Source organism: Oculina patagonica, chromosome 1, assembly GCF_052425735.1.
Source record: "Oculina patagonica isolate OP01 chromosome 1, crgOcupat, whole genome shotgun sequence".
In the NCBI taxonomy this organism is placed as follows: Eukaryota; Metazoa; Cnidaria; class Anthozoa; order Scleractinia; family Oculinidae; genus Oculina; species Oculina patagonica.
Window position 1 is genome coordinate 48,232,649 of NC_135758.1, and position 15,175 is coordinate 48,247,823.

The 15,175-nt window shown below is 40.3% G+C and overlaps 2 protein-coding genes across 5 annotated transcripts in view; one reads left to right on the forward strand and one right to left on the reverse strand.

Moving 5' to 3' along the window:
- The window catches only part of LOC144635549 (uncharacterized), a 184,253-nt gene that overhangs the window by 122,749 nt on the left and 46,329 nt on the right, over nt 1-15,175 (reverse strand). The gene's annotated exons all lie outside the window — the stretch shown is intronic.
- Nucleotides 1-15,175, forward strand: part of LOC144635377 (transcriptional protein SWT1-like) — a 29,145-nt gene that overhangs the window by 1,682 nt on the left and 12,288 nt on the right. For 2 of the 4 annotated variants that reach the window (XM_078494488.1, XM_078494509.1), the window contains exons 1-7: nt 142-258; nt 4,132-4,338; nt 4,706-5,659; nt 6,570-6,611; nt 6,874-6,915; nt 7,968-8,052; nt 8,285-8,346. In XM_078494488.1, coding sequence (XP_078350614.1) covers nt 4,174-4,338; nt 4,706-5,659; nt 6,570-6,611; nt 6,874-6,915; nt 7,968-8,052; nt 8,285-8,346 — 1,350 coding nt within the window. In that variant the 5' untranslated portion in view covers nt 142-258; nt 4,132-4,173. Of the gene's footprint in view, nt 1-141; nt 259-4,131; nt 4,339-4,705; nt 5,660-6,569; nt 6,612-6,873; nt 6,916-7,967; nt 8,053-8,284; nt 8,347-15,175 lie in introns of those variants that run through there. The other 2 variants (XM_078494495.1, XM_078494503.1) reach the window with 1 other exon arrangement.

Here is a 15,175-nt window from a genome sequence, read left to right on the forward strand (position 1 = left end):
TCGTTCGTTAATTTTGTTTTATTTAGCTGTTTTCCAATTTCTCCCTTTTATTATTTATTTTCGGGGAGGGGGTAAAATCAACAATCGGAAAAGATCGACCAATCTTCGGCAGGCCTGTTCGGTATCGGTCGCAGACGCGGTTACCTAGTTTGCACATGGTGGCCTGTGATGTTTTGCTGTGGTCACTTGAAGATGGGTTCGTATTTTGGGATGTTTGGGTGAAATGTACCTGAATTACCGTGCATTCTGGCAAATTAGGTAAGACAGTTATTCAAAACCACTTACGATCGTGTTTTATGCGCGTCTGACTTGGACAAGTCATGTAAATGAAAAACATTTGCAAGAGGTGCGAACTGCTATGAAATGATGCGTGCGCGCGTGTTAGTCCTGCAGTGCCTCCAAGGGTTGTTTGCTGTTCTTTCTACACAGCTCGCAAAACAGTGCAAGAAAGCAGGAGTGAATGGTAGCAGAAATAACTATTTGTTATTGTAAGCCTTTATGTTATTGTCAGGGATCTATAACGAAAATGTAAATAACAAGGCCCTCTTTCATTAGGTTATCATGCCGAATCTTTTTGAATTGATTTGATTCATATCATCTGACATAATATTGAATGTAGGTCAATGCGCCTCCAAGACAAAACGCCCCTGGTACTTTCATGTGGAATAAGCTCACTTGAAGACTAACACCCACACATTTTAAGAACGAAAAATATGCAGCAAGTTTTTTTTTTCCTTGAGAGAAGTTGTTTTCTTACAAGAATTAATTATTTTCTATATGCTGTGAAGGTTTTTTTTTGTCTTGGAGGCATTGTGGCCGGTTACCCCATAATAATAATAATAATAATAATAACTAGTAATACGTGACTCGCAGGGCCTCGCGAAGCTCTGGAGTGGATTATTTGAAGTTGAACATTGTACATATTCAATTTTCCACAGTAGGCAGGAAGATATATTTGTTAAAAATTAGTAAGGGGCATGGCCGCGACACCCTCGTTCCCAGGGTCTACTCCGCTTTGAAGATGGCGGCTCTTTCAGGTTCGTAAAGAGGTATAAAGCGTTGGGAAGCGCAGGCTATTTTCAAAATCATCGACAAATTATTGGATAGTCGCATTTTGGACATTTATTTGAGGGCATTAAAAAAAAAGAAGAACGAACGGCAGGAGGATTCGAACCCTCCGCCCGCGCGCCCCTGATGGCGATGAAAGGTTTATAGCCTGAATAGGCGTTGAGGGAGTATTATGTGGAAATCAGTGTTATTTTAATCCGAAAAGAAAAACGATAAAAATGAAAGGCTCAGGATTCGAACCCACAAAAAAAAAAAAAGGAAAAAAAAAAAAAAAAAAAAAAAACCCTAGCCGGATTCGAACCCGCGCCCTCAGTCCCGAAGATCTGATTTCAAGTTCGACGCCTTACCATTAGGCCACCAGCACGCGGCGGCCGTGTGACGTCATTTCCGCCACACACCAAGCTCACAAATAAATAAATATATATATATATATGACCGTAAACTCCACACAAGATTTCATCCCGCCTGAGCCCTTTGAGGGACAAAATTATACACCCCGCTACGCTCGGCCTTCGGCCTCGCTTCGCGAGGAATCAAGTGCTTCACTGGATTCCTAACAAAGAAGATGCGTTCAAGAACATGTTTAGCAGTTTAAAGGCAGGCGGAAAAATTGCTGTACAATACGTAGACTCCTTGCATCCCTTTGTAGTGGCCGCGTATGAAGAGTTGACCACTCCTGAGATCGAAGAACGATGTAAGAGCATGTTTCACTGCGTTGCGAGGGTTGATATTGATCGCCTGTGCGCAAAAGTAGGATTTGAAGTCGTGAAAAGCTACTATGCCAATGGCAGCAAGATTGTTTTTGAAAGTATAGAGAGTCTTATGAAATGGCTATGGGCAACTAGACATGGAGGTTTTGATCTGCAAGTTGTCACGCAAGAAAGAAAACAACGGTTTTTAGGCAGGGTGGGAAATCCACCATTCGATTTCTCAGCTGAAAATATCAATAGTAGACTAATTGCTGTGAAGCCTAAAGACCAGACCATTAACGGACCAATATAGATACTGATGAAGGCTGTGAACAACAATCCATAACACTGGGAATTTTCTATTAAAATCGATCCCTGAAGCATTGGTTTAATTTATGACTAGTAATACGTGACTCGCAGGGCCTCGCGAAGCTCTGGAGTGGATTATTTGAAGTTGAACATTGTACATATTCAATTTTCCACAGTAGGCAGGAAGATATATTTGTTAAAAATTAGTAACGGGCATGGCCGCGACACCCTCGTTCCCAGGGTCTACTCCGCTTTGAAGATGGCGGCTCTTTCAGGTTCGTAAAGAGGTATAAAGCGTTGGGAAGCGCAGGCTATTTTCAAAATCATCGACAAATTATTGGATAGTCGCATTTTGGACATTTATTTGAGGGCATTAAAAAAAAAGAAGAACGAACGGCAGGAGGATTCGAACCCTCCGCCCGCGCGCCCCTGATGGCAATGAAAGGTTTATAGCCTGAATAGGCGTTGAGGGAGTATTATGTGGAAATCAGTGTTATTTTAATCCGAAAAGAAAAACGATAAAAATGAAAGGCTCAGGATTCGAACCCACAAAAAAAATAAGGAAAAAAAAAAAAAAAAAAAAAAAAAACCCTAGCCGGATTCGAACCCGCGCCCTCAGTCCCGAAGATCTGATTTCAAGTTCGACGCCTTACCATTAGGCCACCAGCACGCGGCGGCCGTGTGACGTCATTTCCGCCACACACCAAGCTCACAAATAAATAAATATATATATATATATGACCGTAAACTCCACACGAGATTTCATCTTCGCAGCAGAATGTTATTTAGTTCAGGCTCCCACGTAGTCTTCGGCATATTAGCATATGTTTTGCTAGGGGCCTAGCCAGCCCCCGTCAGCTCCGAGGGTAAATAAATTTTATTGATTGATTGATTGATTGATCCCGCCTGAGCCCTTTGAGGGACAAAATTATACACCCCGCTACGCTCGGCCTTCGGCCTCGCTTCGCGAGGAATAATAATAATAATAATAATAATAATAATAATTTTTTAATGTTGAGCCTCCTATGACCGTGATGATGCACGTCTCAACCAAAATCAAACTCTCAGCCTCTGCTCACAAATCTAGGAGAAAGGGAGCAATTGCAGGATACCCCACATCTCTTCAATGTAGGTTCATGGTGCAGCTGGCTATTCGGCTACGCGTGCGCGCAGACAAAGTTTAGTCATAGCTCTCGAAGTTTATTAGGAAAGTGGCTACACAACTACATGTATACGCATTCGAAATTATTCATAGCTCTCAAAGGTTCCTAGGAAAGTGGTTACGTGTCTACGCGTATATGCAGTCAAAATTTATTCAAAGCTCTCTAAGTTTACTGGGAAAGTGGTTATGAGACTTCGCATATAGGCAGTCAAAATTTATTCATAGCTCTTGAAGGTTCCCAGGAAAGTGACTACAAGTATACACAGTCAAATTTTATTCATAGCTCTGGAAGGTTGAAAGTGGCTACACGTATATGCAGTCTAAATTTATTCATAGCTCTGGAAGGTTACTAGAGAAGTGGATTCGTGACTATGCTAATAGTATACCCAGTCAATATTTATTCATAGCTCTCAAAGTTTGCTTCGAGTTCACTTGACTACACCTCTACGCAGTCAAAATTAATTCAAAGCTCTCAAACTTTACTCACGGTTCTGGACAAAACCAAAAAAAGATATGGTAAACAACTAGAAACTACAAAGTTAATAACACGGTGAGTCAATAATTATAAGTTTCTTACAAACAAATAATAGATTCACTGATCATGAGTCAGAACCCTGTAAAGAATGAGGCACAAAGAAATAAGTTGCAAATAACTTGCAGAGTCTTCTGCAGTGTCCGAATATGATGTCTAAATTGTCATATTTAACATCATATTTACAGTGAAGGGGTTTCCCCGGAACATCTGTTTTATACAGCATTTAGGGCACTCCAAGAACACCATTGACCATTTATTGCTAAATACCAAATTGTACTTACTGAAACATTTTCTTTTTTCTCTAAATCATAGTTATTTCAATGCAAAAGTTGTGCATTGTTTAACTCTATGGTGATTTACATTTGCAGATATTTATTGTGCATTCATTAAAAAGTTGCCATGAAACCACCATGAACCTTCCTGATTTAGATGACAGGCCACTCCCGACAGGCTGGATACGTCAACAGTCCAAAACAAGAAAAGACAAGTATTATTACTTTAACACTGCTACACGGGCATCAAGCTGGAAGCATCCTCTTGATATTGTAAGCAGTCAGGGCGAATTATCAGTACAGGTACATTTGTAAGTTTCAGTTCTAATGTAATAACTTTTACATGACTTACCAGTCAGTCAGAAATACAGTATCTGTAGCTTTCAAGATTTAACCAATTTCTCTCCATGTAGTCCATTCACGCAACTTACATTGTCTTAAAAACGTTGCAAGTAATAGTAAAAAAAATCGTGTAGTCTGAACCATGTTAAGGAATCTTACACTTGTTAGTATAAAGCCAAGCTGTATCTTAATGTACATTGTACATGTAAGCATTTGTTATTGTTTTTGTTACAAATTGCAGTTGCTAATTACAACTGAAACTCTGAATGACATCAATAAACTTACAATGTACATTGTAAACTAAAATCATTCATTTGTGTTCTTACAGAGCAAAGGAAGTACATCAAAAAGAGGCTCTGAAAGTGATGGACCTGCCGCGAAAAAGAAAAAGTCTAAATCGTCTGAAAAACGTAAAATGCCCAATCCTGGACATTCAAGTACCAGCAAAGATTCACAACCACAGAAAAATGCAAACCAAATTAACAAGATGCCTCACGTGACAACAGGTGTGGTAAATGCTAACGGACAGAATCAAGCGTGCAGTAATTCTAAAGTTCATCGTATAAGTGCATGGGTTAATTCTGTTGATACGTCGTATGCACCCAGTGAACAAGGGAGCTGTGTCAGTGCTAATATAGCAGGAAGTCATGCTGGAAGTGATGAATTGAACCTAAGTTTTGAGGACTTTCCAACAAAGGGCCCTTACTTCAGGCCCGCACATGAACAAAGTACTACAGAGCGTGCATTAACTCAACAAAGTAACAGGAAAAGAGTCAGAAATGACAAGTGTGGCAGCAACCAGAGAATTCATTCTGGTTGGTCGTCACAGCATAATAAAAAAGACTCAATTTCTGGCAATGTTAGTATACCTGTAAACAACAATGTTTCAAAGAATTCTAAACAAACCAGCAAAGCGCCATCAGCTAGCAGCACTGTTCATACGCCATTTAGTCCTTTATCGCATCACCCAACTGTACTTGGAAGAAATTCCGACAAGACAGATACTGGACAAAAGTTACTAAGTCCCTCGGCATCGTTGAATTGTGCGTCGGATGGTGTTCCTACACTGACACACAGCTGGTACAAACCAACAGTGTCAGATCTGTCAGCTTATCAAGCACAAGTAGAGGAGGACATGCAATTGGACAGTCAAGGCTCTTTCAACAGTTTTGTAAATGACAATTATGTTGCTCGACATGAAAAGGCGGAGCTTGCTGACAGCACTGACATGGCCATGGAGATTGACAACTATGAAGAACTTGAAGATCAGATTAAGCTGGAGGTAAGAACATAACAATGGCAGGTTCATGCAGTTGTTTTTTTCTGAACCAAACCCAGATATATTATTGCTACCCATGTACATGTGAGTTTTTGTGTAGGCTGGTTATCACAGTTGCTACTGGTCAGGGGTCAGGGAATGGTCAGGGAATTAAAGTTATGGAAAGTCAGGGAAAACTCAGGGAATTTTATTTTTAGTCAGGGAAAATTGACTTAAAAAGAAAGTTAGGGAAAATTGAAATTACAACACTGCTGATTTAATACCATTGATGACTGGAGGGGGGGAGGAAGCAGAGTCTTCTGACCACCACCATATCTGACAATTTGTAAATATTTGGCGAGGAAAATTTTATTTTCATTATGGAAAAGCCAGGCAATAATTATTTTGAACACTGCAACCATGAGATCTGCTCTACACAACATTTTAATTTTAATTAAAAGTACATATCATTATGGGGTGTTCTTGTCTAGATGTTGTCTTATTAGATATACTTGGACAAACAAATTTACTATCTTTATTGTCATGTGTTTATGTATCTAATTTTACTCAATCATGTGCATTGACAGGATTCGTACAGGTCGTGAAAAACCTGGAAAGTCATGGAATTTTAAAATTTCATTTTCCAGGCCTAGAAAGTCATGGAATTTAAGTGTGGGTCATGGAAAGTCATGGAAAACAGTATCAACTGTACAAAATAAATTAGGCAAGTTATTTTTTGTGAAGAAAAGGGTAAAAACGTAAAAATGCCCAAGAAAAATGGTCAAATTTAGGTCATGGAAAACTTTGAAAAGTCATGGAAAAGGTCATGGAAAGTCATGGAATTTCAAAGGCTCAAAGGAGTATGAACCCTGATTGACCACAAGTAGAACATACGGTTATAAAATAATGACTTTCTTTCCTTTATCTCTTTTAGCTGCAGGGAATGAGATCAGAGTTTGTCCTTGATCCCTTGAAGGTGAGTATCAAAATGAAGAAAACCAGTAAAAAATATTTTAACTGTACTGTACTGTACATAACATATATGATATATGCCAATACACGGTTTATGATGTTCGTGATATCCACTTGTATTCATTCAAATCAATATTTTTGCAAGGCTAAGAAAATTACCTGGTAATAAAGAACTTTCAAAGAAAAAAAATTCTAGGTTTTACCTTTTTTGAAGTATGAACTTTTTGAGACAATATTTTACATAAATTTATACTCTTCTGCTTTAGGTTACTGGTGAAGCAGAAAAACCTTCGTCGAATTCATACAAGGTAGGTATAAAGTTCTTTTGTGTCCAAACTGTTCCTTTGTGCAAATGTGCAATACAACTGGATTAAAATCATTTTGAACTTAAACAGATATACAGTACATGTATTATCTATGCAATATGCCAATATTACACATATAATGTTAAGTCAAAGTTAGCTTTTAGTCATTTCTTTTCAACCTAGGTTATTTTTTTCTATGCTCAATCTGTTTTTAATCTAGTTTAATTTTTTTTTACACTAGGTTAATTCCTGAACCCCCTTCCACTATCATTATTTATCCTACACTACCATCTGCTATTATCCTCCATCCCCCCCCCACCCCCGAGGAGTATCATCTATTTTTTCTTTTTTTCTTTTTCGTGTTACCTCTCCACCTTCAGATTTGCTGTCCAATTCTTTATCCACTTTGCCACATAGGAAATGTTGGGTGAACCACCAGTTTTTAACTTATATATAACTCCAATCTTATCCTCAACTCTAATTACCTTATTGTTACTTATTTTCGCGGGCACTTAATTTCGCGAAAATTGAACTGCCATATTTCGCGGGACTTAAATTTCGCGATTTGGCCAAAAAAAAATAAGATTACGGGAACTTAATTTCGCGAAAAGTGTCAAAATACTTGTTTACATTAACAAACAGTAAGTCTCAAAATTGGTGAAACTGATTTTAATTTTCCACTGCAACAGTTTCCAATGGCATTGAACAAAACCATATAACAAAACAAAACTTTAAAAACAGTTTAACATGTTCCTTTGCAACAAAGTAGAGCTAGTTTGACGACTGTACCAAGGTAATTAGGTAGTTAACTGACGGCAACGTTGAATATTCATAACGAATTATATAGAAGGGTATTAAATTTCGCGTCGTTATTTTTCGCGAGAACCTTTTTTCGCGGGTCTTAAATTTCGCGATTTTTTGAAAATCGCGAAAATCGCGAAAATTAAGTCCCGCGAAAATAAGTAACAATAAGGTATAAATAACCCTAGATGAAAATTTTACCTAGTTTGAAAAAAATAACCTAGGTTATCTGTTGCATAAACATTATCTTGCAGGACACCCTTTATGTTGTTTTAGACACAAATGTTCTCTTGTCACATCTGAAACTCATATCAGAGTTAAAAGACTTTCCAATTGAAGGTAAGAATGCATGATAATAATACCGTAAAAACTTGTGTATAAGCCGCACTTTTTTGCTGAAATTTTGCGCTCAAAATCGTGGGTGCAGCTTATCTACAAGACCATTGCTTTTGAGGGGTGTAATTTGCCTAGTCTGGGGTCAGAAAAAGCACTAAAAACATTTTAAACACTCGAAGATAAATTTCATTTCTCTGCCCAACCATTTATTGTCCTCTACGTTTTACCCTAAAAGGTGTTGCCAGGCCTGTCCTTGTCATCCCATGGATTGTAATTCAAGAACTGGATTCCCTAAAGGTACATGTATCAATAATACTATCTCCCTTTTTTCTAAACTACCTTATTGTTACTTATTTTCGCGAAAATGGAACGGGCATATTTCGCGGGACTTAAGGTGGCTCCGTAGTTATTCCGGGCGTATTCGTCAGTGACATACTTTGCGTCAGAACTTTTTCGGCTTTAACGCGATGGCTTTGAAACTTTGGGAAAACTTTCATGTATCATTTAGCAATAACATGATAAAGTTTGATTGCAATGGAGAAATATATTTTAAATGCTATTGGCGTTTAACTGGACCCATGTTTTTGAACAAAATTGAATCCCAAAAAAAATTTGGCTGATATATTTTTGCTAAATTTCTGGAATAAGTTAATATTCACTTAACACATGAGACAGCCAAGTTTCAAGAAAATCGTTGGAGTAGAAATGAAGAAATACTGGGAAATATTAAACTCATCTAAATAAAACGCTGAAAATTTACTGTAATTTTATACACTTGCCGCTTCTTCACGAAATAATCTACAAACCCAATATTTTGCGAAAAGCCTCCCCAATACTTGCTTAATAGAAGTGCCTAACCGATTGTCGATCGAGCTAACCGTTAAAAAGTATTCGCTAGTTCTGTAGGTCTCTGTAAACATTATAAAATGATCGAAAATCCTGGCGAACCTCCAAGGTTGCGTTCTGCATTTATTTTCGAAAATTATACTGCAGTTTTCTCTCAAACTCCTGTCTCGTAAACTTCAGGGCACTACAAAAATTTTTGCATTGACTTTTGCTGCTGTGCCGTGCTGTAAATTGGAGAATTGGCGTTGGGACTGTAAGCTACTCTGCAACTGCTCTTTGGCGAAGCGAACAAGCAGTTTTGTTTATATCATTATGAATACGAAATGAGCACGTGTGACATTCATGACAGGAATTTGCACCTTTAAAAGGAGGGTGTCATTTATATGCACGCCGACCATCCTAGAAGGGGAGGGAAGATATTTGTCGCATTGGAGTAACATGAGGTGCGTTGGTATTAAACGTGGGGACTAGTCAATTCTGTGATTCCAGCTTTTTTTATATTAATAATCGAAGTGGCTTTACAATTTCTCAAACGTTCAAATTTACATTTTTTATAACAGATTTTACCACTGTTGCACGGTTATAATCTGCTCAAACAAAAAATCGTACACCTAAGATACTCTCTTTATAATGTCACACAGCTCCTCGATATCATCAGGTCGAGGGGGTGTCTGTGTCACTGATGGTATCGAGGAGCTGTGTGACATTATTAAAGAGAGTATCTTAGGTGTACGATTTTTTGTTTGAGCAGATTATAACCGTGCAACAGTGGTAAAATCTTAAAAATGGACCTGTAACCAGGTGGTTGATTCATTAAGAAATAAGAACGTTACTCTGGTTAAAAATTTTTGTAGTAAAATGTTCGTAAAATATCTACAATGTCCCAACGTTTCGGCTTAAACTAAAGCCTTCATCAGGGGAAAGTGATAAGTGAATACAAAAAGCACGTTCTTATATAATATGCAAATCGAGAGCTAATGTTTGTCCCTAAAGGCTAAATTTAGAAATTCGTGCGGTAAATGCATGCCGTCATCGCGGTTTAGCGGATTATTGCAAGTGTTAATTTCCCAAGCCTCCAGAATACGTCTTTTGTGCCAATTTGTGCTTGTACGTAAGATCTTTGACGATTCCCACGAGATGGTGTGGCCAGAATGAAAACAATGTTCCGCTAAAGCTGACTTGTGTGAGTGTTTGTTTTCAACTGCTTTTTGATGCTCTTTGAGTCGGGTGGAAAATTTTCGTTTCGTTTCTCCGATGTAGCTTTTGTCACAAACTTGGCAGGGAATTGAATAAATTGCGCCACGAGTCTGGTCTTTTGGCAATGGATCTTTCGGTTTTGGAAACAAATTGCCGATGGTTTGGTGTGGTTTTAAAGCGACTTTGATATTACAATTGCTTAAAATTCGCTTGATTGGTTCCGTAGTACCCTTGATGTACGGCAGAATGCAGAAACCTTTTTTGTCATCCGGTGCAGTTGCAGGCGTTTGTTGAGAAGGTCGTTTCGGTTTGCTTACATCAATCACAAAGCGCTTAGGGTAGCCATTCGCCCTGAGTGCCGCGGTCACATGTTGCATTTCCTTTGACTGTTGATCAACAGAAGATGGAATAGTTTTTGCACGATCAGTCAAAGACTTGACCACAGCCCTTTTGTGAGCAGCCGGATGGTGGGAGTCAAACGAGAGATATCTTTCTGTGTGTGTCGGTTTGCGATAGACTTTAGTGGAGAGTTGGCCATCGTCTTGTCGACAGACAGTGACGTCAAGAAAGGATATTTTCCGTTCTGTTTCTCTTTCAACCGTAAATTGGATAGATGGCTCGATACTGTTCAAATGATTCTGTAAGGTTAGCACCAGGTTGGATTTAACAGCGGCACATACATCATCTACATATCGTTTCCAAAAACACGGTTGGGAAAGGGAGGTGGATAGTGCTCGTTTTTCAAGGTCCTCCATGACCAGATTTGCCATAACAGCTGACACTGGAGAGCCCATGGCGGTTCCGAAGATCTGTTGGTAGTGATTGTTGTTGTACTTGAAGTTTGTTGTCGACAAACAAAAATCCAACAGATCGACAATGTCATTAACAGGTATGGTGGATCTATCCTGCAAGGTGACATCATTGGAAAGCAAATCTTTAGCAACTTGAATGGCGAGTTCCACCGGAATGGATGTAAATAAAGAAACAACGTCAAACGACACCAGCTCTTCATCTTCTTTGAGTGAGACATTTTTCATCTGTTCACAAATATGGTCTACCAAAGATTCATAAGCCTGGTTTCCCCTTAAGACCTATTGTTGTAATGATATTCGGTGACTACTTAAAAGATGAGACGGATTCAACAAGGATTACTAAACACAACTTTACTCGTACAGTAATCCAAGATGGAAGCAAACTGTCTGACATGCGCAGAGACCATGCGGTCCATAAGTAGCTAGTGAACTGGTGACTAGCCATATCATGACATCCCCCTTATAATAAAAAAATAAAACAACAAATATAATAAAACTGTTCAGCAATGTTCGGTAAACAAGATGCCTTGAATATTGTCCGTTTAGAACAGTGTTCAGACCATTGGCAATGCAAAGTCACTTGTGAAACTTAAACTATACTATATCTAAAAACAGGAACATGAAACTAGTTGAATAAATGTTACTCGGCAAAACGAGCGGGTCTGGTCACTGTGCGTCCACTCCTGGTCCGGACAGGCTCAGGACCCTGATTGGCATTGGGAAGGGTGGTCTCCATGGAGACGTGTGTCGGATTCACAGAAGCAGCAGTAGCACCACTTAGCAGACTGGGCATAGGGGCAGACTGTAATGCTTCTGTAGATTCAGGAACACTTGGGTGAGCTTCTGAAACTGTGTTCTCATCTGTGGGGCCCATCTCGATGTGTTGTGCACCGGCGGAGCGAAGGTGGCACCTGTTGCGTCGCAGGGTTGAGCCATTCTGTGTCTGTACCTCATAAGAGCGGGGTTCTGGTCTCTTGCAACTTACGGTTCCTGGAAACCATTTCTTGGTGCGTTGGTCCTGTATGCGTACATGTTGTCCAGTTGCCAGGGGACTTAGATCATGCGCATTCCTATCATGGTAATATTTCATGCTTTGTTGTCGTTCTGTTAGCCTCTGGGAAATCTGGTCTCTATTAGGCATTTGATTCTCTATTCTGATGGGAAGATTTGATTTGAGCTTTCGCTGATACAGCAGTTCAGCTGGAGATGGAAGCTGTGAATCAATAGGAGTAGATCTTAGACAGAGCATTGCCATAGTGAGGTCTTTACCAGATTTCTCAGCCTTGTTGAGAGTGTTTTTAACAGTCTGAACTTGGCGTTCAATAAACCCGTTAGACTTTGGGTATCTTGGGCTGGAAGTTATGTGCTGAAAACCCCAATCCCTGGAGAACTGCTTGTAACTTTGACAGTCATATTGTGGACCATTGTCCGAGATAATGACCTCGGGTACTCCTTGTTCCGACAGTACGCACTTGGTGAGACCAACGACAGTTTCTCCTGTGGACTGTCCACTTGGGATTTTCCTGACGATGGGGAATTTAGAGTAATAATCACATATTAGCAGATATTCATCTCCTTTCCAAAAGAATAGATCAGTTCCAATGACCTGCCAAGGCCTTGTGGGTACTTCATGGGGCTCCAATGTTTCCTTGGCTTGTGTATTGTGACTTTCTTGACATATTTCACATCTCTGGACTCTGGACTCAATGTCCTTGTTAATAGTTGGCCAAAACACACAAGACTTAGCTCGCAGCCTGCATTTCTCAAAACCTTGGTGAGCCTGATGAATTCTTTCTATGACATCACTCCTTTGTGACTCTGGGATAACGACTCTTTCCCCTTTTAAGATTAGACCATTTTCAACAGAAAGTTCATCTCGGTAAGCCCAATACTTTCTCAAGTGCACTGGAACCTGTTTCTGCTTGTCTGGCCAGCCAGAGTAGATGATTTCTCTCAGGCCTGATAGTTCAGGATCTGCAGAGGTGTCTTGTTTAAGGGAGTCCAACCTCGTGTCAGTGAACTGGACGAGACACACCTTGTGTAGGTCTAATGTGCCTTCACTGGGTAGGGGATTTAGCCTTGACAAAGGATCAGCCAGATGCATTTCTGTGCCTGGTTTGTACTTGATTGCCATGTCGTACCCTTGCAATCTGAGCAGCATTCTTTGAAGCCTTGGAGGGGCAGCTGTTAAATTCTTCAAGTGGATCATTTCGAGGGGCTTATGATCAGACTCCACAATGAACTTCTTTCCAAACACATAAGAATGAAACTTCTCACAAGCCACAACAACTGCAAGCATCTCACGCTCGATATTTGCATACCGTTTCTCAGTGTCAGTAAGTGCTCTAGATGCAAAGGCGACAACCTTGCCATCTTGTATGAGGGCACTTCCAAGGCCCCGCAGGGATGCGTCAACCTGGATGACTGTTTCCTTTTTAGGATCAAAGTACGTAAGCGATACTTCCTGGCAAATTGCTTGCTTGATGTTTTCAAAAGCTGTACTGTGAGACGAGGACCACTGGAAATCAGTGTCCTTCTTGAGTAGGTTTCTCAAAGGCTCTGACATTGCAGACAAATTTGGAATGAAGGGGGCCATGTAAGTTGCTATGCCAAGGAAGGTTTGGAGTTCCTGGGCATCCTGTGGCTCCTGAATGGCCTTGACGGCTTCAATTTTCCTGGGATCCGGGTGAACCCCTTCTGCATCGAACAACATTCCGAAGAATGTAATCTTTGGCTGCTTGATACTGCATTTGTCCAGGTTGAAGACCAGACCGTGTTGCCTTGCTACTAGCATTAGATTATGCAAATTGGCATCATGTTCCTCTGTGGTAGGGCCATGCACTGCGATGTCATCGGCAATACCGACAGTTCCCGGGCATTTCTCAAGAATAAAATCCATTTTCTGTTGAAAGATATCTTGACTCACACATAATCCAAAGGGAAGGCGAGTAAATCGGAATCTGCCGAACGGACTGTTGAAGGTTGTAAGGAAGGAAGACTCTTCATCTAGTACTACAGACCAGTAACCATGACGGGCATCCAACTTTGAGAATACTGAGCTGCCCTTGAACTTGTGTGTGATTTCTTCTAGAGTTGGGGTATGGTGATGACTTCTCTTCACAGCCTGGTTGAGATCTTTGGGATCTAAACACACCCTCCATCTCCCATTTGACTTTTGGGAGTATGCAACACTTGAAACCCAGTCGGTGGGTTCAGTCACTGGTTTAATCACACCAAGACCAATCATTTCATCAAGTTCCTTTCTTATGTCGTCCTTGATGTGAATGGGACACTTCCTTGGTGCATGTACCACAGGCGGTACATCAGGGTCAACGACAATGTGATACTCTCCTTCAAATTTGCCAATACCATTAAAACGATCTGGATAGAGCTTCTGGAGGTCATCTATGCTGTGAATTGCAGGAACTTGGCAGTGCACACCGTCATTGCTTGTGTTTATCTCGCAGTGTAACTCCACTAACTTGAGTTTGCATGAAGTGGGCAGGCCACAAATAGCAGGGCCATCAACATCAGCAACATAAAACTTGGCCTCAGTTTCACTGGAATCATATGAACATTGGATAGAACACACACCATGCTGGGGTATTGATGTACCATTGTATGCAGTCAGCTTCGTTTGGCTCGGTGTTGTGTCTTTCGGAAGGCCATTTTCGTCCAGGCAATCTGGGAACATTTTTCCATAGATTCTTAATGGCAGGATGTTTCCTTGTGCTCCAGTATCCACCTTCACTTTCAGCAGAGCATTTGGATTGCCAAGATTCGGCAGTTTTACTTTAACATGTGCAAAAGCTTCATCTCTCTCCACATCAGCACCAGTGCTATCAATTTTGATGCTCTCGAATAGCAACTGCTCGAAGTTAGAACTTGTTTCTTCTACCATATGTACCTTGCTCTGCTTTGCTTTGTCATATTTCTTTCGGCCATCAAATTGCGGTGGTCTGGTTTGTCGGCCCTGTGTCTGCTTATTTCTGCTGCACACTTGCTCCCAATGATTGTACTGCTTACATTTCCGACATCTTGTACCATATGCTGGGCATTTTTTTCCATGGTTGAGTCCACATTTCCCACATTGTGGGTTGGAATCTTCTCTGACAGCATCAATATTTGTTTCATCAGTACCAGCAGAGGCACCTTGCAGCTCTAGGGATTTCATGTCATTGACCGTTGCTTCTCTTGTTCGAGCAATGTCCATTGCCTTGTCGAGCTTTAGCTTCTCATCCTTTCCAAGGAGGTTTTCTTGTACTTTCCGC